The sequence below is a fragment of the Gouania willdenowi genome, chromosome 14 (assembly GCF_900634775.1).
Source record: "Gouania willdenowi chromosome 14, fGouWil2.1, whole genome shotgun sequence".
Classification (NCBI taxonomy): Eukaryota; Metazoa; Chordata; class Actinopteri; order Blenniiformes; family Gobiesocidae; genus Gouania; species Gouania willdenowi.
The window spans coordinates 12,683,595-12,709,421 of record NC_041057.1 but is presented as its reverse complement, the minus strand read 5'-3'; the positions used below and the strand labels follow the sequence as shown (position 1 = coordinate 12,709,421).

The 25,827-nt window shown below is 36.1% G+C and overlaps 2 protein-coding genes across 2 annotated transcripts; both read left to right on the top strand.

Moving 5' to 3' along the window:
• Positions 1-4,090: 4,090 nt before the first annotated feature.
• vdac1 (voltage-dependent anion channel 1) lies at positions 4,091-14,003 on the top strand. Its single transcript, XM_028466950.1, has 9 exons — positions 4,091-4,181; positions 7,300-7,369; positions 9,570-9,619; positions 9,722-9,874; positions 10,129-10,181; positions 10,717-10,944; positions 12,111-12,261; positions 12,418-12,475; positions 13,253-14,003. Exons 2-9 carry the CDS (start codon positions 7,303-7,305, stop codon positions 13,342-13,344), a joined length of 852 nt encoding a protein of 283 aa, XP_028322751.1. The 5' UTR covers positions 4,091-4,181; positions 7,300-7,302; the 3' UTR covers positions 13,345-14,003.
• A 1,963-nt stretch (positions 14,004-15,966) lies between these two features.
• Positions 15,967-24,699, top strand: c14h5orf15 (chromosome 14 C5orf15 homolog). Its single transcript, XM_028466945.1, has 3 exons — positions 15,967-16,091; positions 20,021-20,748; positions 23,383-24,699. The coding sequence occupies exons 1-3, from the start codon at positions 15,974-15,976 to the stop codon at positions 23,515-23,517; spliced, it is 981 nt and encodes a 326-aa protein (XP_028322746.1). The 5' UTR covers positions 15,967-15,973; the 3' UTR covers positions 23,518-24,699.
• The last annotated feature ends 1,128 nt before the right edge of the window (positions 24,700-25,827 follow it).

The window sequence follows — 25,827 nt, the reverse complement described above, 5'->3', positions numbered from 1 at the left end:
CGTGTATCGTCCCACCACTATTATATATTTCATTAACAGACTAAACTAAGGAGGTTAACTTTTCTTTCTTTGAGTCTTAATCAGAACAGTTTTGATGTTATTCTTGAGTGTATCTTGAGTTTTTTATAAATTCATGGAAATCTTCTGGCTTCCCACCAAACAAGACACATGCCAGCGACACAATAGGCATGCACACTATAAATCAATTGGTGACTCTGGCAATATTTACCCTATCAGAAAATATCTAATGCTTTCTGAAACGTGACAGAAGCAACTGAAAAAGCCATTTTGTTCAGGAAGGTTGTTGTCACGGAAAAAAAGATAGGAAAAGAAGAACTGACTGAACAAACTACTTATAGTTGGCACAAATATATAACAAGCGATTCGAACCACTTGTTTTTCTTTCTTGTACAGAAACGTCAGCAGGAAGTGTTAGGAAGTGTGTGAACTATGCCAATAGGAAGGAGTAGCCTATCCTGTGCATTGTTTTTCAATTATGGGGACGAGAGCCAAGAAACACTAATGAAATTGTACAAATATGTTGATGACATAGGTTTTTATGTTGGTGAAGCAGTCGACGGTGCCTTTTTATGACCTAAGAAGCAAAGAATGATTGTAGGCCTCTTTGTAATTTACCTTACATGTACAACATTACTCATTGCGTTCTTTGAGGCTTCGGTTATGCCACGATTCCCGTCAAAGCCGTCACATCCTATTAAATATGAAGTGTTTGCCACATGACACCATCTCCATTTATTCTATCACTTTGAATATTAAGTCAGCCTTCCATGAAAGCTATTTTGGTGAAGCCCAGGCAGTGTTTTAATGTGTTTAAAAACGTGACAACAGCGCCCTCTTTTGGCGGTACACGTCGTAAATCAGTTCATAGCTAACACAGGGGTCGAGGCCTCCATGAAAAAAATGATAAAAAAATTAAATTTAAAAAAGTGATTGCCCAGTGATCATTTACATGTCTGGACTGTTTCTATCATGTTAACTTCAATATGGAGACCATGGAAAGATTTCACTAAACACATGTTAAAAATGGTAATGTGTGTTATTTTCTGAATTGCAAATAAATAAAAAAATTTAAAAAAAAAAACAATACACAAATGAATCCAGTACAAACCCATCCATCTGTCCATCCATTTTCCAGTACAAATACAGTTTTGACAAAATACAAAGTAATTATTAAATATACAGTATCATAATAGACATATAGGTACTGTTCTACACACATAGTGGCCTGTAAACCAATTATGTTTCATATGCTTTTGAATGCGTCATCAGGATTGTCAAAGGTCATCTGTGACACCTGTAAGTCCCAGTGGACACGTAGAGTGCATGCAGCATGCCAACTCATGTTTTTTTTCAACACATTCATACCCAAAGGGGTATGTGACGCTAAGGGTCCATAAGCTTTTTTTCACCACTACTTTCCTAAACCTAACCTAACCTAAAACTAAACCTAACCCTAGCGATAAGTTATCTGTACACCTCACTAGAAATGTCATAAAAACAGGTATCCCTTAGCATCACTAAGTCCCTTAGCGTCACGCTAAGGGACTTAGTGATGCTAAGGGATACCTTTGGCGTCACTATGTGACACTCTCACTCCTTTGGCGTCACTATGTGACTATGTGACGCCAAAGGAGTGAGACTGGGTTGGTTGTTTTTTTTTTTTCCCAATCCCTGTGGATTTAAAGATGAAGACAATCCCTGAACTTTTACCTTTGAAATATCTGACTTGATATATAGCACTAATCATCTTCCCCTGATGAGGAAAATGACAAAACAATGCAACAGTAGGCAAACTAATGACTGCAAGCTTCTTTTTTTTTCATGTGTAAGACCATCAACAGGATGTGTTTGGGGCTGGCAGTGAAATGATACCAACAGGAAGTATTGTCCTGACCTGCACACTATTTTTCACTTACCAGAACTGGTGCCCTTGTGGGCATTGTAGTTTTTCCTGTTTCCTGGCATTCTTTCTTTCATGGGATGATAATATGGTTTAAAATGCATTATGCACACTGAGTGCCGTCTTTTCTTTTATGCTTATAAAGATTCGGTATATTTGAAACAACTTTGTCAGTTTCCTTGGCATTTATTGATGCCCCTTAGTTTTTTTTTTTTTTTGGATTTTCCACAATTTATGTCTGCGCTTTGTCTCAGCAATTTAGCAGCAAGCTATTAGCAGAGGAAGAGACAGTGAGCATCGTTAATCACTATCTGGAAACAACATGGTGCATTAAATATGGACATTTTAGATCTTCAAAGAGTAACTAAATGATTTTGGCTGACATGTGTCTAGGCTGGAAATTTTTTTAAAAAATGCCTTGATTATGGGCGGGGCTTCTAGAGCAGTTAAGTCACGCCCAGTCTACAATAAAAATATCCAAAGAACAATCAATGCTATGCTAACTACCTACTCCTCAATACTCACTATACCTTTCTGTTCACAATTCTCTTAATTCAACCTACTCGCCTCAGATTGCAGAGTCGACAGGTGCTAGTTTTTATAGGAAGGGCGGGGCCAACAGTGACGTAGGAAAATACCAAAATGTCACAAACCACCATTCTCAACCAATAGCAAAACTTGATTGTAATTGCCGGGTTTTACCCGATAGAGGGTAATCACTGTTACAGTTTTACAACAAAATATACCACATTTTAATACAACACTGCTTTACTATACTATACTAAATACATTTGTTTTCAGCAGGAAAAATGGTTTTGGGGTCTAGTCACGCTTTTTAAATAAAGATGAAGGGAATGAGCTTAAACCAAACAATGTGAAAGAGTATTTCTGCGTTTTTCAATGTATGTCACAACTGTGAACTGTTTTTTAATCACCTTAAGGTGACTGACAGAGCAGAGCAGAGCTAGACTGCCCTGAGATATATGGCTATGACACATCTGTACCAGCCTCCATTTGGTACAAGGAGCGTCCATCGATGAAGATACACAGATAGAAGCAGATAGAGACAGAGATACATAGAGACACACAGACATAGAGAGACATACGTAGGTTTCTTCCTCCAACCACCTGTGTGTGTAATTTAATTATGACTATGACGTGTGACCGCGATAAAGATAACTGAAATTATATTACTCTTGTCATCTGTCCTCGTAGCTGTTCAATTAAAAGATCTGGGAAAAAGGTAGTGAAAAACCTTACAAATGCATTAATGTTCATAATTGGCAAATCAATCCCCTGAGAAAATATTTATTAAAGAATTACATCTACTCTCATACAGTAAGGGACCTCACATTTATACGTAGGAACAAGATGGATAGCTGACATAGAGGTGAAAGTAACGGATTACAAGTGCTCACGTTATTGTAATTGAGTTGGTTTTATAAGCAAATGAGTAATTTTATTTGTACTTAAATATGCTTAAAATAAGTAATTTGTTATATTTCTACACCCAAATGGTACAGAGTTAATTTTTTGTTTTTTTTGTTTTTTTTGTTTTTTTGTTTTAAAATGATCAAGCGACGTTGTGAAACTACAAAAAATGAAATGACCAGACAGCAATCAACTGCATCACATCATAGCCAACCAGTCGGATTAAATGTAATGTACAGCACCAAAAAAGCATTGAATGCCTGTTATTTTCTCAGTTTTAGAGTTCTGGGAATTTTTTTAATTTTAATTTCGAATTAACTTCATTGGTGGGTTTTTTTTTAAAAATAATTGTACATTTTGGCAAACTTTTTCTTTTACACAGATGCCTTTATAGAAAATAAATTAGGTTCCAATTGTGCAAGATTTGGTTTATACATGATATGTTTACTGTATGCAAGGGAACCATGACAATATTTATTACCAAAAATAAAGTAACTAGTAACTTTTACTTTGAGTATTATTTAATTTAGCTACTTTTTACTTGTACTTGGATATTTTATGTATGACTTACTTGTACTTATACTTAAGTATAATTTCAATCTAGTATTAGTACTTCTACCTTTGGTCATAGATTGTTCTATTCTATTCTATTCTATTCTATTCTATTCTATTCTATTCTATTCTATTCTAATTTTGCCCCAGTCACGTGCCGTATCTGTCGCTGCGTGTGACGTAGTTTACGTAGCGTGCGTGATGCTGCGCCTCCTCCCTCTTTCTCCACTCTTTGTCCAGCTGACTTTCCTCTTGGCACGGACTGCACCACACTGAGGTACGTAAAGCATCTTTCCCCGGTAATTCCGGGACAACTTGTTTTTGTCCTTGTCGTACAGATGTGTCACTGTTGGATATTTGACCATTCAGCCCTTTAATGCCCTGGTGAGTGCCAGGGATGCTCAGGCCTTCGGCTTTTTCCACTAGCTGTTAGCCGAGTGGCTAATCATGTCAGAGGGCTAGTGTTGCGGTCACTCAGCAGTGTATGGTCGGTGTGTTGAATAGAAATGCGTGTGGAAAGTAATAGAAATTTAGCGTGCACATTATGCTAATTTCTTGACAGATTATTTGGTGTGTGTTCCCTTAAAGTGAACACGCTACTATGAGACGAGTCCACCTTGACAGTTAGCTAATGCTAATCTGTTAGCGTGAGAGGACAGTAGCATGCGGGATCACTCACTGCCTCAATGACCTTTTGTAGCTGCGACCACCTTGGTGATCTCTTAAAGTGTTACATTTATTTTGTTCAACAGTTAACTTCACCTATAAGTTACCCATAGCTAAGTTTGTATAATGAAACTGAAGATGCATTTTTGTAATTTTAGCTTCCTTTTTTAATGAATAGTGACTGATGACTCAGAGCTTCCTCCAGCTCATAGTAAAGCTTCAACTTTCATGTGTTGGCTTCAAACTAAGAAAGAAACTCATTGTGTTGGAGCGAACATTGTTTTTTTTTTTTGTTTTTTTTAATTTTTTTTTTTTTTAAACTTGCCTTAACTGGGAAGGTCGCCTTAACGCCAGACCTCAGTGTATAGCTTCAGACACACATTTGAAGTTTTGAAACCGTAATACACACTTTTATTAAGATGTAGTCCACTGGTATCTTCTGTTTGTATTGCGACCTGTATCTATACAAAGTCACTTTGTGGCTGTAATGTTTGTAACCTCCTATACTGACAAGTCAACTCAGTTTCCAGCCTGTCAATATGTTGATAAACCTACACCTTAAAAAGTGCAATTATATTATTGACTTGTTTTTCTTTATTAGCAATTAGGGCTTGGTGATATAGACCAGAATTCATATCTCAATATTTTTTCTCAAAATGGCGATATACGGTATAAAACGCAATATTTTTAACTCAATGAAGTCTTACTAGATAGACAATTCAAAGTTACATTTGCTGATGAAAATTGCCACACACACATTCAAGAAACTTTTCCTCCTCTAAGGGACAGCACGTGTGAGTGAGTTCTGTAGTGTGGTTTGTTTTTCGGAAGGTCTGGGTTAGAACAAACTGTGCTTATCATGCTGCTCTGAGAAGTAGCAAAAGCAACGACTCCTAATACAAGCATTTTAATTCAAAATAAGTTGAGATAGACGATATTGTAATTTTCTTTATCGCCAAATAGAAAACGATATATCTTGAATCTCGATATGTCGCCCAGGCCTAGTAGCAATAATCGTTTGCCATTGGTCATCAGCAAGACTAAAACAAAGCATGGCTCAACTTTGAATACTTGCAAACAAGAAAAAGACAGATTAATCTTTTCTAATTATGTTTTTTTTTCCCATGTATGTTTTTTAATAGCATAACCTGTGTATAGCACTGGAATACAAGCTTTGTTATGGTCATGGTTTCTTGTCCCGTCTATAAAATATTGCAATGACTCAAAAAAAAAAGTTCATTGTTCTGAGTGTTGCTCAAGATCACCGTCCGTTTACCCAGCACACTATTCTTATGGCCTGTCTATCTTCTACAAATATTCACTATAGCGTTATCGTTTTTTTTTCTGAAATAGATCTACATTGATAGCTTTTTACCATTAGAAAACAAGAGGCTGTATTTGTTCATAAGTTGAACCAGACAGACTTGCACAAGAGGTGTTTACTGATGGAGAATAGGCAGAAGCATTATGGGGTTTTCACCAAATGGATGTTGAAGGTGTCTGGAAAGCAAATGGTTTGTCTCGGAGAATGTTTAAGTGTCAATGGTCAAGGGCCTCCAGTTTTCCGTTTAAATATTTTCCTAATTCTGTTTCTGTATTATTTCCATTTATCAGTCTTTTTCTTCTTGATGTAATTACTGACATACTAAATGTCACAAAAGCATCCAATATTCTTAGTAGGGGTTAAATCTGGTAAATAATTGTGTTTTTAGATGCTTCAGAAGTTTAAATGTTCCGCTCATGTTACAGCAAATCTTGCAAGATTGAGCAGGTACAGTATTGTGAGGTTTTGCCCTATATATTTAAAGTTAATTTGTTTTTGTCTATCTTGCTACACATTTTACCACCCATTTCAAATAGGGTTACATTTATAATATATTTAAAAAAATATGTAGGTGAGAACTCGAGGAGGGTATCGGTGTCATACAACAAAAATATACGTTTCTGAATATTAATTAGTCGTGATCATTGACATTAACCCTTCTGTGTCCACTCTGTAGACTAACTTTTTCCTTGAGTACATTACAACACATTATTATTCATTTTCTCCTTTCTTCAGTCACATATATCTGTCATGAATGCTGCTGCAGCGCCTCTCTCTCTCTCAATGTGCACACACCAATCTATCAGCAGCAGCAGCACATTGTCACTTACAGCAGCCCACATGGAGGCTGCGGTGATACCAACACACAAGAAAAAACACATACACACAGAGTTCTAGTGTAACAATTACAAATCAAACTAATCGCAGTGCATTCTTTCAATCTGCCAAGAGCAGCAGGCAGGACTCAATGAGCCTGTTTTTTTCACACAAACTTCTAGTTTCATGTAGCAAATATGACAAAAGTCACTTTTATAGGTGTTACGGACTGCACCTTTAACTATGCAATGGAAGCATCTACAGAAAGTTTTGTCATGATGACAATGACGCCATTGATCAGATCGTCGACTTTAGACATTATAGCCAATCACAATAATTGCATAAAATGCTGAATATCGTCGTATCAGATTGGTGTTAAGCCAAGTGCTGATGCTCTGCGTACTGTGGTTTTGTTCTCGTTGCTGTGCTTCAATGGACTGATTTGACTCGTTTCTTCCTAATAAGTACTGGTCATTGTGATTCCCTTTCCTCTGCTCTCTCACATAATATGTTAAATTAATGCTAACGTTTCAGTTGTTCTGCAATGAAGTCCTTAATTCTCATTTCTAAACAACTTCTTTATTTTTAGACAATGGCCGTACCTCCCATCTATGCTGACCTCGAAAGTCTGCCCGAGATGTTTTTCACCAAGGGATACGGTATGAAATCACTAACACTTACTGTATCAATTTTAGATTTTAAGGGGTATATTTTTAAAATACCCCAATGATGTATTTATACAGTAATGTGTTAAAATATTGCTAGAATTGTATTTTATATTGATATTGTGTAATCAGAAATTTCTGGGAATTTTTACACAAATTATATTTTGATATTTAGATGGCTGTTTTATTATCCACTTCATATTTTGTGCATTAATATTTTTTATTTTTATTTTTGAAGACAGTTTTATGGTTTTTAAAGGTTTCTTCCTGCCATGATAAAGTTGTCTTTATCTTTTTAATTAAAGGTAAATAAGAGGGTTTCTTGTTAGGTCATCAGGATTTATTTATTTATTTGATAGAGACAATGCACAATAATGAGCACCAATTTTTTTCCAGCAATTAGGGCTGGCCGGTATACCCGTTCATACCGAATACTGGTATATATTTTCATTATGATATAAATTTTTAATATACCGCCATACCGATGTATTTGATTACACAACAATCGTAACGCTACGCTGCCTCGCGTTTCAGTCAGGACCCTTTTCATAGTTGCACTTCTAAATGGAAAGGTAAACAGTAGCGCTCTGGTGTTAGTTACAGTGTAAATGGATAAGAAATACATTGAAAGTTCTGAAGCTGCATGTGCCTGCATGTGCATGCCTCTGCTACAGGATGACAACACTCACGGACATAGACATTATATACGTATATAATTATATACATATATAATGTCTATGCTCACAGAGGCATGGTTAGCTTAGCATGTCGGCAGTAATACACAAAAAAAGAGGGCAAAGGATTCGCAATTTGTAATTCCTATAACGTGGAAATAAGTCCTGGTAGAGCTGCTAACAAAACACTACCTTATTCACCATAGAAAACCAGCACACCACTGAGTATGCAGCATTTGAAGCTAGAGCTAAAGCTAAGCTAGCAGGGCAAAGAGCCAGTGGATGTTACATGTGTGGATGCCTTAACAACTATGGATGTCCCGATACAACTTTTTCATTTCCGATATGATACAATATTGCAGCCTTGCGTATCGGCGATACCGATATTGCTCCGATATCAGCATAAATCATACATCCGTTGTTTTTTTTTTGTTTTTTTTAATTATTAAAGTTATTTTGTAGTGTAGAATGTTAGAAAGGGTTTTGTCAAGTGATGTTACTCAAACAGAGAACAATAGTCAGCAACAGTAGGTATGAGAAAAACTGACCCATTTATTATTAACCAAGTGGTTACTTACATTTTAACCTTCAACATAATATCAACAAGTATTCTACAATTGAATAAAATGAATATAAAAAAAAAAAGAATCGGAAAATCTGTAAATTTGAATCCGATATTCGCTTTCAGGCTAATATTGGACCGATATCGGATTGGGACACCTCTATTAATAACAGACGAAGTCGGGCTGTGTCTCATTGTATCTTCTATTACAACTAGTGTGGAATTATTCTACAATATTCACTCATCGTGACAGTAAAATAGACCATCCTAAGTCAATGTACTGCAGTAAGTCCTCTCTCAACACGTAGAAATTGCTGTGAACACCTGATTATGCATGAAAAAAAAAAAATACAGTGAAACCGTTAGAATTTTGAAAAATACCGTGATATACATTTTTGGTCATACCGCCCAGCCCTACCAGCAATAGATGTAACTATGCATCCGCACGCGTTTCCATTAGTTTGAATGTCGTCCATTGTAGATCTCTCAAATAATCTTCATCAAATGCCTCTCTAATAATGGGTTGTTCTCGAGCCTCGTAATGTCTACTACGGTCAAACATGACTATGAAATTGATCCAGTCGTGGCACTCTGTTAAATAAAGGTTATATTAAATCCAATAAGGTCGGTTCAGAAATAATGAACCCTCTCTGAAATGTATTTAAACTTGAAATGATCAAATATATTACGTGATTCAGGCTGTTATGATTACAGCATCAATAGATAGTGGTAATGGCATGCTGGCATTGTTGCTGTTCACATTTGAAAGCACTAACGTCCTCATAGGATCTAATTATAATGGATGCACACATTTGGCAAGTGTTATAGACGTAAGTTTAGATGCGCTCTGTGGCTTTGGTTCAACTCAAACCTCTGATTAGAGTTAATGGGTTTGCTGATCTCATGGGGTCATTTTGAATATATCAAATGAATGATTTTTGCTTCTGATCTTGTTCAGGCTTCGGACTCATCAAGCTGGACTTGAAAACAAAGTCTGAGAATGGACTTGTAAGTAGCTGTTTTAATTTCAATAATTAATTGATTAATTGTTCAGCTTTACAGAGAAGTTTTGCCAAAATGTCTAATTCAAACATCTGTTTGAATCTGCAGGAATTCACCAGCACAGGCTCTGCCAATACCGATACCAGCAAGGTCACCGGATCACTGGAGACCAAATACAAGTGTGCAGAGCACGGGCTCACTTTCACAGAAAAGTGGAACACCGACAACACCTTGGGAACAGAGATTACTTTGGAGGACCAGGTGATGTGACAAAGAATGCTAGAATTGTGTTAAAAAATGTGTGTGGTTGGACATCCCTTAAACTCAGAATAATTAATGTTTAAATGGACTTGATTTATTTAACACTTTGTCCCCACACTGATGTAGTCTCAAAGCGCTTTACAATATCAGCTCATTCACTCATTCACACTCGCTTCCACACACCTGAGCCACTTTATTTGGTCTGAAGCTAGAGTTAAAAGCTCTTTATACTGACCATTCTCTCTTTTCCACAGCTGACAAAGGGACTGAAGCTCACGTTTGATTCTTCCTTCTCACCGAACACTGGGTGAGAACTCTTGATGCTGTATGTTTGCAAGTTTTTTCCCAGACAAAACACACAATGTCAACGTCTATCTGAGAAAAGTGTATAAAGTGTGTGGGGAGGGGTTTTACAGCCTTAAAACATGTATAATAATTGTAAGAAATAAAGCTGACTACTTTGCGTATTTCGCCTATTGCGGGTAATTTTTAAAACGTAAAAATATCTCCCAGCTCTAGTTGGAAATAATTAATGACATAAAGTTAATACATTACCGCATTAGGTTTGTTCTGAAATGATCGTCTGACAGAGCGCATGGTAAGAAAAAGAAAAGGCGTATTAGTCTGGTTACAGTCAACACTGAACATAAAAAAAACTGTAAATGGACTGATATGCAGACGTGAGGCAGTGAGGAGGTTTGTGTGGATGGAAACCAATCAGAATACAGTTAAGCTGTTGACTCACTTTCATCCCTCGTTATAGGTGGAATGTGTGTGTATAGGTTTGTTGCTACACTGGATATAAACGAAACATCCTTTTGTTCTTTCCTTCTCCATACCAGCAAGAAGGGCGGCAAGGTCAAGACCGCCTACAAGTGTGACCACGTCAACGTCGGCTGCGACGTCAACTATGACATCAATGGTACGGCCGTCCACGGTGCAGCAGTCGTGGGATACGAGGGCTGGCTCGCCGGTTACCAGATGACCTTTGAGGCTGGCAGGAACAGGATTACCCAGAGTAACTTTGCAGTCGGCTTCAAGACCGATGAGTTCCAGCTTCATACGAATGTGTAAGAACAAAATACAAAATCTGCTTGTATCTGTTTTAACTTTTTTTTTTTTTTTTTAAATTCTGTTTCAAGAGAATGTTTTCTTGTTTCAAGTATCAGGATTCAGTTTTAGGAGAGTGCTCAAATGGTCTATTTCTGGCTCTCTGCCTCTCATCCAAGTGCATTTAAGGTCATTTCTACTCCCAGGTGAGAGAATTGAATGTACTGAAAGGGAGATGAAGTAAAGGCTAGACATGCCAGAGTTTGAGTTCAGAGTGTGTTTGAGCTAGACAGTGAGGTCACAGTGTTGGTGCCGTTTCCTGCTGTGAACCAAGCCAAGGCCGGCTGTTGCAGTCAGCAGCTGAAGCGGTGACATGAGGTCAGACAAAGTATAACAGGGACTTTACATTAGTGACAAGGCACCCAGCTGAGAAGGTGGAATAGCTCTACTCATCTGTTATTACTCCTAGTCTGATACATCACACATAAATAAACATTTATACTGTGTATATTTGGGGCTGCAGAAATGATTATTTTAGTAATTGATTAATCTATTCATTTTTCAACCATTAATCACTGAAGAGAAATCCCATGTTTTGAATTTTTTATGCTTCATGATCTTTTATTCCATAACTAATAGATATTTGACACAAAAATCCTTTATAGTTCTTTTTAGTGCACAAAACGAAGAAACTTATGACAATGTAACAAAAACATTTTCACACACGCACAACCTTTTAAATAGATAATAAACACAAATACAGTATTTGAATTTGAAGCATTTAAATGCCAAATTTAGGTTTAAAGAAAGAAAACTCAATAAATAATTAAATTTGTCATTTAAATTAAAGAGTAAATAAAGCACAACTTACATTTACATTGTTTGGTTAAACTTGGGGCTTGTCCAAACTATTTTTATTTGACGCTTTCTGTTGAGGTGCTGCTATGAAAAGCTAATTTTATATGATGCCATGATGCTTTAGAGACATTTTTCTTCTCAGTAAACTTTCATCACTAGTTTTGCTAAGCCCCTCTGACTGCTCCATGCTTCTTTGGGTACCAAAGCAACAGTTCAATAGCAGCAGTCAAGAAAATCAGTTTGACTTGGATCATTTTTTTGTTTTTAGTTTAGTCGACGAATCGTTTGAGGCCTGTTACCTTAACTAAAACCAGCTGCTTGTCCACAGAAATGATGGCACTGAGTTTGGAGGCTCCATCTATCAGAAGGTGAACGACCAGCTGGAGACTGCGGTCAATCTGGCCTGGACTGCTGGAAACAGCAACACTCGTTTTGGCATCGCTGCTAAGTATCAGATTGATCCTGATGCATCCTTCTCTGTGAGTGGTTTAGTAGTTTAAATTCTTAACCCACTGTCTGTAAACACATCCAAACCTAATATGCTGAGAGGTGGGTAGCTAAGCTAAGGTGTAGTAAGTGTTTATTTGACCATTTTCTCATATCTGTGTGTCATTTAAATCATTTGTTTTCCACAGGCCAAGGTGAACAATTCCAGCCTTGTGGGTTTGGGTTACACTCAGACTCTAAAGCCAGGTGAGCACCGTAACAACATTACGTTTTAGGTTTTATGATCATTTATTCATTCATTATTTTATTTTTTATTAAACTATTTGTTTTGCAAGTTTGAGTTTTAAGACCTTGGACTTGGTCCAGCCAATCAGTTTTTCTTTTGAATGAAAACCATGGTACCAGGTAGTCCAATATTTTGGCCACATTTCTTGCAATTCTCCTTTAAACATGTTTTCTTTATTTGTTTCAAATTCTAAGTTCATTAGTTTTGTCTTCAATATCTGAAAAATTTAGACTTTGCCCCTATTTTCCTCCCAAAATTACCATCTACATTTTTCAGCCATAAAAAGGTGATAGATGAAGTGAGAAACATACTGTAAATTATCTGTCTCCTGTTATTGGTCCAAGTGCCTGAAGCACGTAAACTGCGTATTGAAAATTCAAACTCAAAGTTTTTCAACCTTGGGGTCGGGACCCCATATGGGATTGCCTGGAGTTAAAATGGGTTCCCCTGAAATTGATAAAAATAAAAAATAAATATTTAAATTTTTTTTTAATGACTATTCTTTTTCAAATACACCTCACGCACAATAAATATCAAATAGCTGTATCCTAATCTTTTTCAAATATAAATCTAGTTCAAATAAAATGCAGTATAAAAATATGAGGTAGCTACTCTGCATTTGTAACATATTTTAATAAACTTCATCAAAACTAATTCTAATAGAGAAAAAAATGTTTCTGGTGTTGGGAACCTCTGTTCTAACTGGATCTTCTATTCTGGTGTCTCTTTTTCTGCAGGCATCAAGTTGACGCTCTCTGCTCTTCTTGATGGCAAAAACATCAATGCTGGTGGCCACAAGCTTGGTCTGGGTCTGGAATTCCAAGCGTAATAGGACTAGGGCATCATTCCCAGCATACATGTATCCCCCCACTGACAAATTTTAAAAAGCAAAATCCTGAAATGATTAGCCCTCCTTCACAAAGACCCCGTTTTCCCTGCAGCTGAGTGCAAGACGGAATAAAGGACAAATCCTCATGATAATGTGCCACTTTTTAACGCCTACATAAGGGAACATTTTAAAATCATTGAGTCAAGTTTGGATAAGAAACCTGTCTATGAGAAAGCCTGTTGTTCAAAGGTGTAGAGTATCATCATTAATCTCGTCCTAACTTGTTCATTTTTGGACATTTGTTAACTTTGCTTTAGTTTGTGTGTCTGCTTTCCAATGCAGTCAACAATAAGGATTGATTTAGGGCTTGAAAAGTGGCAAGCAGTTACAGGAAGATGGTGCAATAACACCATAAATAAGCACTCCTCACAGTTTTGTAAATGCTATTTAATCTGAAAACATCTACAAAAGAAAAGCTCCCATGTTTGTTTTCATGTATTTTACACAATGGGAAGGGTTGGTGCTCCCTAATGAGTAGCTCCATGAGACACTACACCCTAATGTGGACATCCTGTGTTTTTCGTCTCACAAGTCTCCTGTGTCTGTGCATTTGGTGTGCTTTGTTTTTTTTGTTGAATATAGCAAAGATAATATTTAAATGATGGTTTTGCGTATTTTATTTTACCCGAGAAGTCTTACAAAGGCAAAGACCCTTCACCTTTACCTGATCAAGAAAACTAAAAGAAAGGAATGTTGGAGGTTTAACTCATTGGCCAGGAGAAGGCAGTCTTCCAGAACTGGTTATGAGACATGCGTAGTGTACAAAAGATGGCACTCCCTGATCTAAATAAAGAACATCTTAATTCAGATGTCTGTGTCTTTATTGCTTAAGTTTATGCATTTTTTCATTAGTTAAATTAAGAGTTTTCTAAACTAAAAATTGTCACGTGCATTTTAAGTGAGGGGCATTCAGCTTTATTGTTTTGTAACGGGCAATACTATCAATTCAATCACTTCATTAACTTATTAAATCATAAATAATGAATAGTTGGTTTATCATTTGATGTAAATTGGCATGTTAAGTTTAGGTTTAGTTTATTCAGACGAGGTTTTTCAGGAATTTTTTTGTATCTCCCGACATGTTTCGACTCAACTGCCAGTCTTTGTCAGAGGAGTTCTGCTGATTGCCTTTGATGGTTCCTTTGAAGTTTCACTTGGCATGTACAGCACAACATGAAATGGTACTTATTGTGTCCTATTGAAATTAGCAGAGTTCAGTGGAGGTAGTGGGGGATGAAAAGGAGGTCTTACAGTACAGAAATTATTTAAAATAAGAATTAACCTTCACAGATTAAAGAGTATATACAGTATAAGCTTAATAATGACCATACAGATATATGAATGAGTGACTGTTCTGCTCTTTAGTTGTAGTTGTAGCCTGAATATTAGTAACATAGCTTCTCATAACAAGGTTGAATTTCTTCTTTCTAAAGTTCCCCCTATTAGGAAAAGTGTAATCTGATGTGTACTGTGGATATCTACTGAAAGCCTTCTAACCCTGGGTGTAACTCAGCATTGTGCTCAGTGTGGGCTGACATGGGTGGACACAGACCCTTGCAAATGAATTAATAAGATTTCCATTAAATTATTAAGTAGGTTCCACTCATTTGATTATGATTTCATTTATTTTTGGGACAAGGGTAGTGACAGGTATTTTTTGAACAGCAAGTGTTTGGTCATAACAAGCCTTAAAAGAAACCGGTTGGAAATATTTATTATTGCATAACACGTGTCTACCTGTTGTCATCTTTCATGACAAATGAATTAAAAACAAAGAAGTCAAATGTCAAAATAAACCACACCTTGAAATAAAGAACAAAGGGTGCAGGCAAAAGTGTGTTCTGTACGAGGAAGTTATGAGGTATAGCGAGATGTTTGTATCATTACATAACCAATCAAATAAAACAAAGTGTTTTTTTCATTTTGATTGAATATAAGTTTATTTTATAAAAACAGTATTTTTATTTGGATTGAATAATTAAATAAATGTCCTATCCATATTATGGACCAAATACAAAAAAGATTTAAATCAAAAAACCTTTTTCAACAAAATAAGTTATCAAATACAATTTTTTGGGGTGTCAAATTTGTATTTGTATTCAGTCACCTTTATTCTTAGATTAGCTGTTTTTTTTTTTGGTTGGTTTTTTTATTGAACTGAAGTTTTAAATTTTTATTTTTTATTTTTTAATTTAATTGAGGCACCTTTTTCTTCTATTGAATAATAAAGACACAAAACTACCTCCATATCAAAGGGGTTTTTTGCTCATTATCTACAAGATAAATGAACGTTCAATAGCTGTACTTACAAATTAAAAGTTAAAACAATGATATTAATGAAAATAAATAAAGAAATAACAACTTAAATCATCTTTATTTAGGTAAGAATGTTTTAAACGTCTCATTGTAAAACGTATAATAAGAATAAATAGTATTTATTTTAAAAACACCAGCAAAAAGGAAGTTAGTCAGTTTTTTTTTAAAGTTTTTTTTACGCTTGTACTTTATGACCACGCCTTTTCCTTTTATATCCAGTCAAAGCCACGCCCCCTTCACATCACAAACCAATATGGCGCCTTGTGGAAGTACGCTACGAAGCGGAACTGTTTATTCTCTTCTTTTTATTATTTTGCTTCACATATTCGTCAAAAGATCCCTCTCTGTTCCCGTATTCCCGATTTCAGATGGTATGTCATCGCTGTGTAGACTACATTATGTGTTAAATGTGTATTTTGTTTAATTTCTGGTTGGTTGTTAGCCAGTTAGCTATTACCATTGCTAGTTAGTTACCACGAATGTGTTCGAGAAGTGACACAACTGTATTTATTTATTTATTGTAAATACTGTCATAAATGGAACAAAAATGTTGGTCGTTGAAATGTTGTACTGTAAGTGTTGCAAATTTGGTATATTGTCTTCAATGTACGTAGTTTAGGTGTTAATGGGCTCATTGAAAAGCAAACTTTGGCTGTCACATTCTTGTTCAAACAGTTAAACGTCACGTATTCTTGAACGTGTCAGCACGTCAACCCCAGTAAATCCTTATGTCCTTGAATATGTAGTTTAACCGGTTTGTCCGGTTCCTTCACATCTTTGTGTGTCTTTATTGTTCTGCCTTTATATCGCTAATCTTAAGAATGTAAGCTAACCAGTAGCATATTATTAACATTCATAGTCATATTGGTTTAAGCTCTTTACACTTTAAATGTCAAATGCAACACAGTGATATGGAGCAAAAATACTCCAAGAAACCATATTAATTAAACGTGGGACGATATTCAAAGTTTACGAGACGATATTCGATAATGGGCTCACGATAACGACACGAGACAATATTTATGATAAGGGAAAAAAAAAAAAAAATGCAGCTCGTAAAATTAACGGGTTTATTACAAATACAATGCAAAGACAGTCTAAAATCAAAACCAAAAATCATGACATTCTTAAAAAAATAAATGAATAAAAAAAAATAATAATAAATGATACAAAATACATAGCAAGTTTAAAAAAAAAAAAAAAATTCGAACAAACTAAAACAGTCTACACGGCCAAGATTTAAGAAATTTCCTTTTTTTTCTTTTTCATTTTTATAGTTTTTTGTTTACTTTCTGACAGGTAACCAATGGTTAGAATAAAGTTTAAGTTAAAGAATGCTCACAGAAATGAGTCATACAATTAATCAGGCTCAATTTAAAAATGTCAAGCAAATTTTGGATGTTTTTACAAATTGAATGTTTGTTTGTTTTTTTAAAAATGGGGCTTATTTGCTACTGCGCCACAAAATAAAAAGAAGTCTTTGATATTGAAGTAATACTTTTTTTTTTGGTGGAGGGGGGTTCTGTAAATGCACTTTACAATCTACTTGTGATCAGGTTTTTCTGGATGTGTAGATCTTATTTCCTTGTACCGTGACATCTGTGAATCCTTAGTCTTTATGATTTATGGTAAGCAAAGAAAGTGTGTTAGTTCAGATGTGCACGTTGTATATCTATGCTGGTAATGAGCTCCTGTCAGTAAAATGTTTTTTTAAGTTAAGCGACAAGAAGTTTGACCATTGCTTAATGCCCCTCAGCCGTGGCTTTTTAATCTGCTGTGATAAGGTCAGCTATGTGCTATTTGTTTTTTGGTAATGGAAGCTGCAGGACTAATAAGATTACCGTAGTTTGTTGGGAAATGATAGGGCTCTTTATATTCTGACCACAACATCTTATTGCCAATGCCTTCCCCCTCTTTTTTTAGCTGTCTATTTCATGGTGTGAAATCGTAAACAGAATGTTGTAATTCAACACATCACACACAGAAAAATGGGTATGGGGAGCTCATTTCCCTAAAAAAGCTTTTGAATGCTTAGCTAAGCTTTGTGAAATTGTATTATTACCGGTAGTCCCATCTTCCCATCAAATGTCGAGCTGTGTAAGGCATTTAAATTAAAATCATCAGTCTGTGTTCACTAGCTGTGCTTTATTTTACTTTTCCAAAGCAGATTGTTTCAGTGCACAATGAGGAACAAACGACTTCTCGATGATAAAACACTTTTCATCACAAACTTGCTTATTTAAATAACTTTATGCAATTATTCCTCTTTGTTTGAAGTGTGAATTTTTCAACGTGCTGTACTAGTGGCAAAGCGTAAACGTGTTGCTACCACAGAGTCCTCCTGTGTGGGGATTATTTATGCAGGCCGAGGCCCATTAGTATGAATAGAGCCTTTATTCTCCCGGGTTACGTCTCACTTTTTTCTTCAAGTCCCCAGTGTTTACGTCCTGCACAACCTAAGAAACGCCTTCTACTCTCAGAAGAACATGAAATAATGTTGACATTTGTTGGTTAATGGATGCCATTCACTTACAATGTCAAAAATCTGCACAAGTATGATGTTTTATAGAGGAATCACTAAAAACTGATAAAATTGACTGTAACAAATTGTAATTTCATTCAAAGTTCAGATTACAAAAACTAGCTTAAAAGCAGCACTGGTATAACCGACTATGCCTACAGTGCGATTGATTTTTTTTAATTTATATTTCCAAGTGACCACTGTCTCACAGGCGTACTCATACAGCATGCTAAGGGACAGTGACAGACTGAAAAGAAAGACCATCATGTCAAACACCAACTCAGGTCGAGTGCCAGTTTAACCAGGGAAGCAGTTGATATTCTGGGGTCGTGTTTGGTCCAATCAAGCCAAACTAAATCAAAAAGGCATTGGTAACTAGGGATAGGATATACAGACCTAAAGTCATTTTTTCTCAAAATGGCGATATACGTTATAAATCTTGATGTTTTCAATTTTTTTAAATAGAGTCAGACCAAAAAACCCAATTCCGGATTAAATTTGCTGATGCAAACAAACAGCTGCACAATATGTGTGGCGATTTTTCCTATAAGGAACAGCACGTGTGAGTGAGTGCTAGAGTGTGGCTTGTTTAGGGGAAGTTTAGGGTTAGGAAGCACTCGGCAATTCAGTTAACTGTGGTTTTCATGCTGTTCTGAACGTAGTTACGAAAGCAGGGACTCCTAAAACGAGTATTTTAATATATATTGATATTGGCAATATTGTAATTTCTTTCTATATCGCCAAAATGTAAAACTTGATATATCTTGGATAGGGATGTAACGATTAATCGTAAGGCAGTTAAAAATCGATTCATAGGTATCACGGTTGATATCGATTTTCTGACAATTGAATCGCAGTACTTTTTTTAACCAGCAGAGGGCCGGAAGTGTTGGCGGAGAGCGGAGTCTGCTAATACTTTCTTTCTGGCTGCCTTCTACTCTTAAATATGTTAATAAATGATTCATTACCACTTTAGCACCGAAAGAATATCTGTAATATTACTTGAATATCTGTAAAAGTCACGTTTTTCTATTAGCTCTGTCTGCTAGCATAGCTTCTCTTCTTCACTGCAAGATATCTGCATGCCAACCGACCACTGTGTTACCAGCGCCCTCTGCTGGTCCAAACAAATATGACGTAAATCAGTGCAATGGCGGTGTTTTTTTTTAAAGTCCAATTGTTAAGGTAAAAAACACATTTTCAGTTGCACTTTTAAAAGAAAAAGAACTATTATGCAGTTTTGCATTGTTTATTATAGAACCAGAATTTAAATTAATAGGCTTCATTTTCATTTGTATTATTCCTTTATTTATTTAATTCAAGATTTATTTTTAGTTAAATTGCATTGTTTTGAATAGTTTATCAAGGAATTCTTTTGACAATGAAAAATATAAGGAAAATAATACAGTATTTTTTCCCAAAAAACAAATTTGTCTACAGTCCCATTTTGTAAATGAAAAAATCGTGAGAGAATCGTATCGTGAACCCAGTATCGTGAATCGAATCGTATTGGGAGTTGAGTGAATCGTTACATCCCTAATCTTGAATATCAATATCTTGCCTGGCCCTATGGAGTAACACTTGATAACACAACTTAAATATACACGCTTAATCCAGTTCCTTTACATTCACTTTGCCTAATAAAATTATACACCCAAACCAACCAATCTTTTTCTCAAAGAAAATGGAAAATTTGTGTGGTTTTTAAGTTCAGGTCTTTTAATGAGAACTTTGTCAAAATATTTCAACCTAATTGCACTGGTTTTTTTTTTTCAACAGGATCAACTATAACTTCTGAAAGTCCAGTTTCCCCAAGCATTGACGAGAGAGTCAAAAACCAGTCCATCCTTTCACAGCTGGAGAACAATCGCACAGCCAACGTAACCGCAAAGCTTGTCCCAAACCAAGTGAAAGGGACTGACAACGACTCCACCGTTACTGTCATTGCTTCCTCACTAGAGGAACATGCTGCACCAGACCAACCTGCTGCACCAGACCAACCTGCTGCACCAGACCAACCTGCTGCACCAGACCAACCTGCTGCAACAGAACCACCTGCTGCAACAGAACCACCTGCTGTAACAGAACCACCTGCTGTACCAGAATCTAAGACAGTCCGACCTACACGAGGTCCCACTGTACCAGAAACAGCTGAAAAAGACTCCGACCTCCAACAGACCACTGCCACATCAACCACCGTAACGTTTGGCCTTGAGCTGATTGACATCACAGAGAAGATGATAAGTCCCCCCATCAGTGCAGACAATGGTTACGACGATGAAGAGTTGGAGGATGATGAAGATTCTTATACGGATGATGAGATCTTTATGAATACCTTTAATGAGAAGCCAACAGACAGACAGCAACTGAATAAAGAAATCAAGATAATTCCTTACCCAGAGAACGACTACACCACAGAGGAAGAGGACTCCCACTTCTTCTATCATCTGGTCATTCTGATCGTCATTGTGGCAGTTCTTTACATCGCCTATCACAATAAGAGGAAGGTAAGTGTTCTAGAACATGTACTGCTCAACAGAGCAACTTACTTTGGATAGTGCAGTTGGGTTTGATGTAGAAAGTAAACAGCAGTGTTTAATATCTGAGGGATCCAGAATGATTCCAATTACAGATGATAATTTTGGTCAATATATTATACACGTATGGTAGCATGTTTCTCTTAAAGGGAACATATCATGGTTTTAAATCCTTCCTTTTTACATATAAATCATACAGTTGTGGTCTATATAAAGCGGAACTGCAATGCTTGGGTCTGAATTCCTCATTATTATAGCTCCACAGGCCCCTTTTCTACCCCTTTTCTGATGTGCTTCTGAGAGCAACTCGTTTTGGTGCGGTCTCTTTGAATGCAAATGAGACACTCCATACCCCGCCCCCTCTTCAGGTGACACTCGGTTCAACTCCACCCTGCTCGGCCATTTTTGTAGTTTGATAGAAGAGATACGGCTATGTAGCGGCGCATTAACTTTTTATTCAGAGGTTATTTACAAAATGTCAACAACAGAAGACTTGTCCATCCAGCCTTACATGTTCGAGCCAGAGTCGGACCCGGCGGAGCGATATGAAAATGAAGATGATGAACCTGCAGAACCCTAACAAGTGAGCTAACACAAGCACTGAGCTAACGCTAGCGCCAAGCTAACGTCACGAAATGCATTTTAATACAGTCTTTTCAAAGACAAAAACGGCAAAATGAAATGACTAATGAAAACTTTAGACTTAAATTAAATCACGTAGGCCATATCATCAAGGATCTAAAACGAGCACACAGCGCTAACATATGAAGTCTGAAGACGGTGCAACTGCTAATGCTAACAAAACAATGACAGGGACGTCTTATCATCACACTTTTTAGCGTTATTTACAGCTTACTGAAGTGCTCTGTTCATCGTCTCCAAAGATAGAAGGAATTGAACCCTCAATCAGACAAAGTCTTTCGGCAAATCCTTCTTTATACTGGCGGAGGTTGTTGAAGCAGTCATCCTTGAAGTGCTTCGCGCACACAAAAATGACCTTACCCACAGATGTGGGTACATTTCCATAAAAAATAAAACTCAACCAGGCACTTTGAAAAGGTTCTGATGCTGGGAGACGGTGTAATGAAGCGTGTGGGTTACTACATCCAACAACCGAACATTTTGACTTATCCTCTCGTAACTTCGACATCCTTGAGCTTGGACTACAAAATAAAAGCGAGAAATAAAAATGGCGGATTGCTCGAAGTGTTGGACCTGGAGTTGATGTACTAATTTGGCAGTTCCGCTGCAAATACTGTGATGTAATAGTTCAAAAAAACGTAATAGAGAATAGAAAAATCGAAACAGATTGAAAAATATGAGCGAAACAGAATATAAAGATATCTACGGAGCACCTGAAGAGACTAATTTGATTTTTTCTGTACTTCTTAGCACTCTAAATATACAACAAAATGCATTTAAGGGCTAAAAAAGTGGATTTACCATGATATGTCCCCTTTCAAGAAAACATGTTTAAGTTTCCACCAAACAAGGTGACATGCTCAACTAGTTTAATGGTAGAAAAAATGTTTTACAAACAGAGATTATATACAATAAATGCAATATTGGCATACATTCTGGGTAAGAGATTTTTGGGGTCTTGAATTTTCCATTTCAGAATTTCCCAAATTTAGTTTGAGGGTAAACCACAAAACAATGCTTTTCTGTTTTGTTTTTGTTTCATTATCTTTCCCTGTTTAGATTAGTTTATTGGCTATTAAAACGTACTGAAAACATACCAAACATGCTAATATAAGGTTAATAGAGTTAGCTACTTTTATTCATTTATGTTTTTATTAACTTGTCTTTGTGCCTTTTTCAGATTTGAATGCAGCCATAATAATCTGAACTGGTTGTTTTAAAAACACACTTCAGATGAAGATCTGCATTCATTTTCAATCACTGTATAATCTGATCATTACTCGAAACATGTAGATTATGGGCGGAATTGGATGTATTTGTCTGTCTGTCTCACTTTCCAGTGAAAAGTAGCATGTCAATGTGTGATATTGTCTTAAAACATACATGTGAAGCATTTCCATGTTATGTTGGGGCTTGATTTTAAAGAGAGAGAGAAAAAAACAGGGTTAGATTGCTTTTACCATAGTTTTTTTTTTTTTGCCGTTTTCTACGAACACGGAAAATCTGAGGCCCGAGTTGTTGTTGTTTTTTTCCATTATTTGTTTCCTATAGCGGTCATTCTCAGATTTCTTATCATAAATCTATTATAAATAAATATAGGTTTTCTTTATTTTTCTTCAAGTTGATAAAAATCTGCTCATATGAAATGTTTTTGAACTTTGTGTTGCCTCAGACATGGGTCTGTTTTTCTCTCAGCACAATAGAAAACAAAGCCTAGTTTCAATTGTGCCACAGGTAAACTATTGAAGGTGTGGGGCTTGAATTTCCTGCTTTATCATTAGCTTTATTGTCATCATCTAAAATTACTTATGAAGAAAAGTCTTCAAGCTCAGAACAGCATTCTTTTAACAGGTTGTATTGTTAGTTTGTGAGATTGATTGGAGCTTGTACACAACATTAGACAGCATGGGTGGATTTATTTGTCTGGCATTTCCAACTTCTCCTCCTCCTCCTCTCTTTCAGATCTTACCCCTGGCGCAGGTTCGAAAGTGGAAGGAAGCTTTGTGTTCCCGTAACACCGTGGAATATCGCCGCCTCGACCAGAATGTCAATGATGCTATGCCATCGCTTAAAATAACCCGAGATTACATCTTTTGATCTGCACTCAGCAGAACCCAACCTGCTTCACCAAGGAGCCTGATTAATGCTCTCTGTTGGTGCTGCCCCAGTGGAGAGCAGGAGATGGAATTTGTCTTATTATTGTTATTACGTTATTTAGCTAAATGATATTTTCCTCTTTTTTTAAAAAAACCAATAATAATCACAACTATGTGGGATTTTTTTTAGTTTGATTGGTTATTACTTTATGTTTACATTCTGAAGATTTAAAACCTTTTGGTTAACTATAAGCTTTTATTTTTTTTTATTATTGTGGGATGTTTTACTTTACTGAGCACTCGTGTAACCCAACACTTAATAGGCTTGTTTATTTCATTTTTACACCACAAACAACAGATTTTGTTTGTCATAGAATAGAGTGAGTACACGCAGCGCTGATTATGTCAGTTTAGTGTGAATATGTCAGTTCGTGAGCAAAGCAGCAAACCTAAAGTTACTGAGACACACGAGGTAAATATGATAAATATAAAATAGGGAAAATGGCAATAGAAAGTGAAATTATTGTCTGGCGTTACTGTGTCAAAATGAACCCACTTTGACGATCTCAGTTTTGTGTTTCCTGTAACTTCTGATTCTGTGAAGGCTAACGTCACAAATTTAAGCCAAGTTAATGAAGTCACATGTTGCCAATTTTTCAGCTCAGATTGCAACACAATGCACAAATTAAGATTATGTCTCCAGACTTGGACCCTGATTGTCATTCTTGGGTTGTCTTAAAAACAATGAGAAAAGGTACGTCTTCTATGACCCTGGTTGCACAAATCTTTACTTTATGACTTCGATGAAGTCCTTTTCAGCTTCATAGGGGTAAAAACGTCAAGACTCTTCGGTCGTGTAGAGATTTTTTATGTTTCCTAAGATTAGATGTTTATATATACGTCTTCTTGTGTGTTTGGCTTTTAAACTCACACATGGCTTCTCTTCCTGCCACATGCTTTTCTCCGTTGCCTCACGCCTTCAGTTGTTAACCATGTCAGTCTCTATATTTTGGTTGAGGTCTCTCATTGCCTTCTGACAGTGGTTTTCAGTTGTAGGTCGGTATACAGATTTGCACTGTGCTTAAAACAATGGGTGGCAGCTCACCTTGTTGAGGTGATGGATCGATCAATCAGTAGAAAACTGTGCAATCTCTTTTTGACAATAAAGCACACATTGTCTAAAGTTCTTGTTCTGCAAGTGTTATTGATACATTCCTGTCTGATCAGTTTTAGGAAGGAAATTAGTTTGTAATCTGTCACAGTGTGACATATTCTATGAGTTAGATAGTTATTTTTTAAAAAAAAAAAAACTAATCTGAGAAAATAAATAACGGCAGAGGTGAAAGTAATGGAATACAAGTGCTCACGTTACTGTAATTGAGTTGTTTTTATGGGTACTTTTTTGAGTATATTTCTAAATCAGTAATTTTACTTGTACTTAAGTATGTTTTATAAGAAGCATTATTTTTTTTGTTTTAAAATCATCAACGCTCATTGAAACTACAAAAAATAAAGTAACCAGACCACAATCCAATGCATCACATCATAGCCGACCAATCAGAATAAACTTAAAGCATGGCGCCAAAACAGCATTGAATGATGGTTATTTTTCTCAGTTTTAGAGTTAATAACTGCACAGTAGCTATACTTAGAGCCTGATAAACAGTTTATTTTATACAGATGCCTTTGTAGAAAATAAATTAAAATGTGGTCTCTTTCTTATTAAGTTCATACATGAGATGTTTACTGTATGCAAGGGAACCATGGCAAGATTTATTACCAAAAATAAACATGGGGAGGTGAAAGTAACTAGTAACTTTTACTTTGATTACTATTTATTTGAGCTACTTTTTACTTGTACTTGAGTATTTTATGAATGAATGACTTCTACTTGAGTAGAAAATATCAGTACTCTTTACACCTCTGAATAATGGAAATAAATATCCATTGTTAAAACGTTTAAGTGAGGGGCTTATTTCTTGTGTAAATTGGGTGAATATTCATCTTTAACCACAAGAGGGCAGCATAACCACATATTTAGGTGGATCTAGTAAACTGAGGAAGGACAAGATTTCCTGCTATATTCACTACTATAGGGAGAGAAGCGTCATAAAGAAAGAACATACAACAATCTTAATTTGCTCTAAACAAATATAGAGCACTCAAAAGTACTACAACAGACATAAAACAATGTGAACGCTGAACTTGGGATGGATTTTCCTTTTAGTAACCTGAAACCAACCCTCGTCTTTGAGTAGAGATGTAATGTTATCAATTTTTCCATCACTGATTGCTTCCCCTCATAATTTAA

Coding starts and splice junctions, on each gene's coding strand:
- vdac1 (XM_028466950.1), top strand. CDS start 7,303: ATGGCCGTACCTCCCATCTATGCTGACCTCGAAAGTCTGCCCGAGATG. Junction 9,875..10,128: donor AGATTACTTTGGAGGACCAG/GTGATGTGACAA, acceptor TCTTTTCCACAG/CTGACAAAGGGACTGAAGCT. Junction 10,945..12,110: donor TTCCAGCTTCATACGAATGT/GTAAGAACAAAA, acceptor GCTTGTCCACAG/AAATGATGGCACTGAGTTTG.
- c14h5orf15 (XM_028466945.1), top strand. CDS start 15,974: ATGGCGCCTTGTGGAAGTACGCTACGAAGCGGAACTGTTTATTCTCTT. Junction 16,092..20,020: donor CGTATTCCCGATTTCAGATG/GTATGTCATCGC, acceptor TTTTTTCAACAG/GATCAACTATAACTTCTGAA. Junction 20,749..23,382: donor CCTATCACAATAAGAGGAAG/GTAAGTGTTCTA, acceptor CCTCTCTTTCAG/ATCTTACCCCTGGCGCAGGT.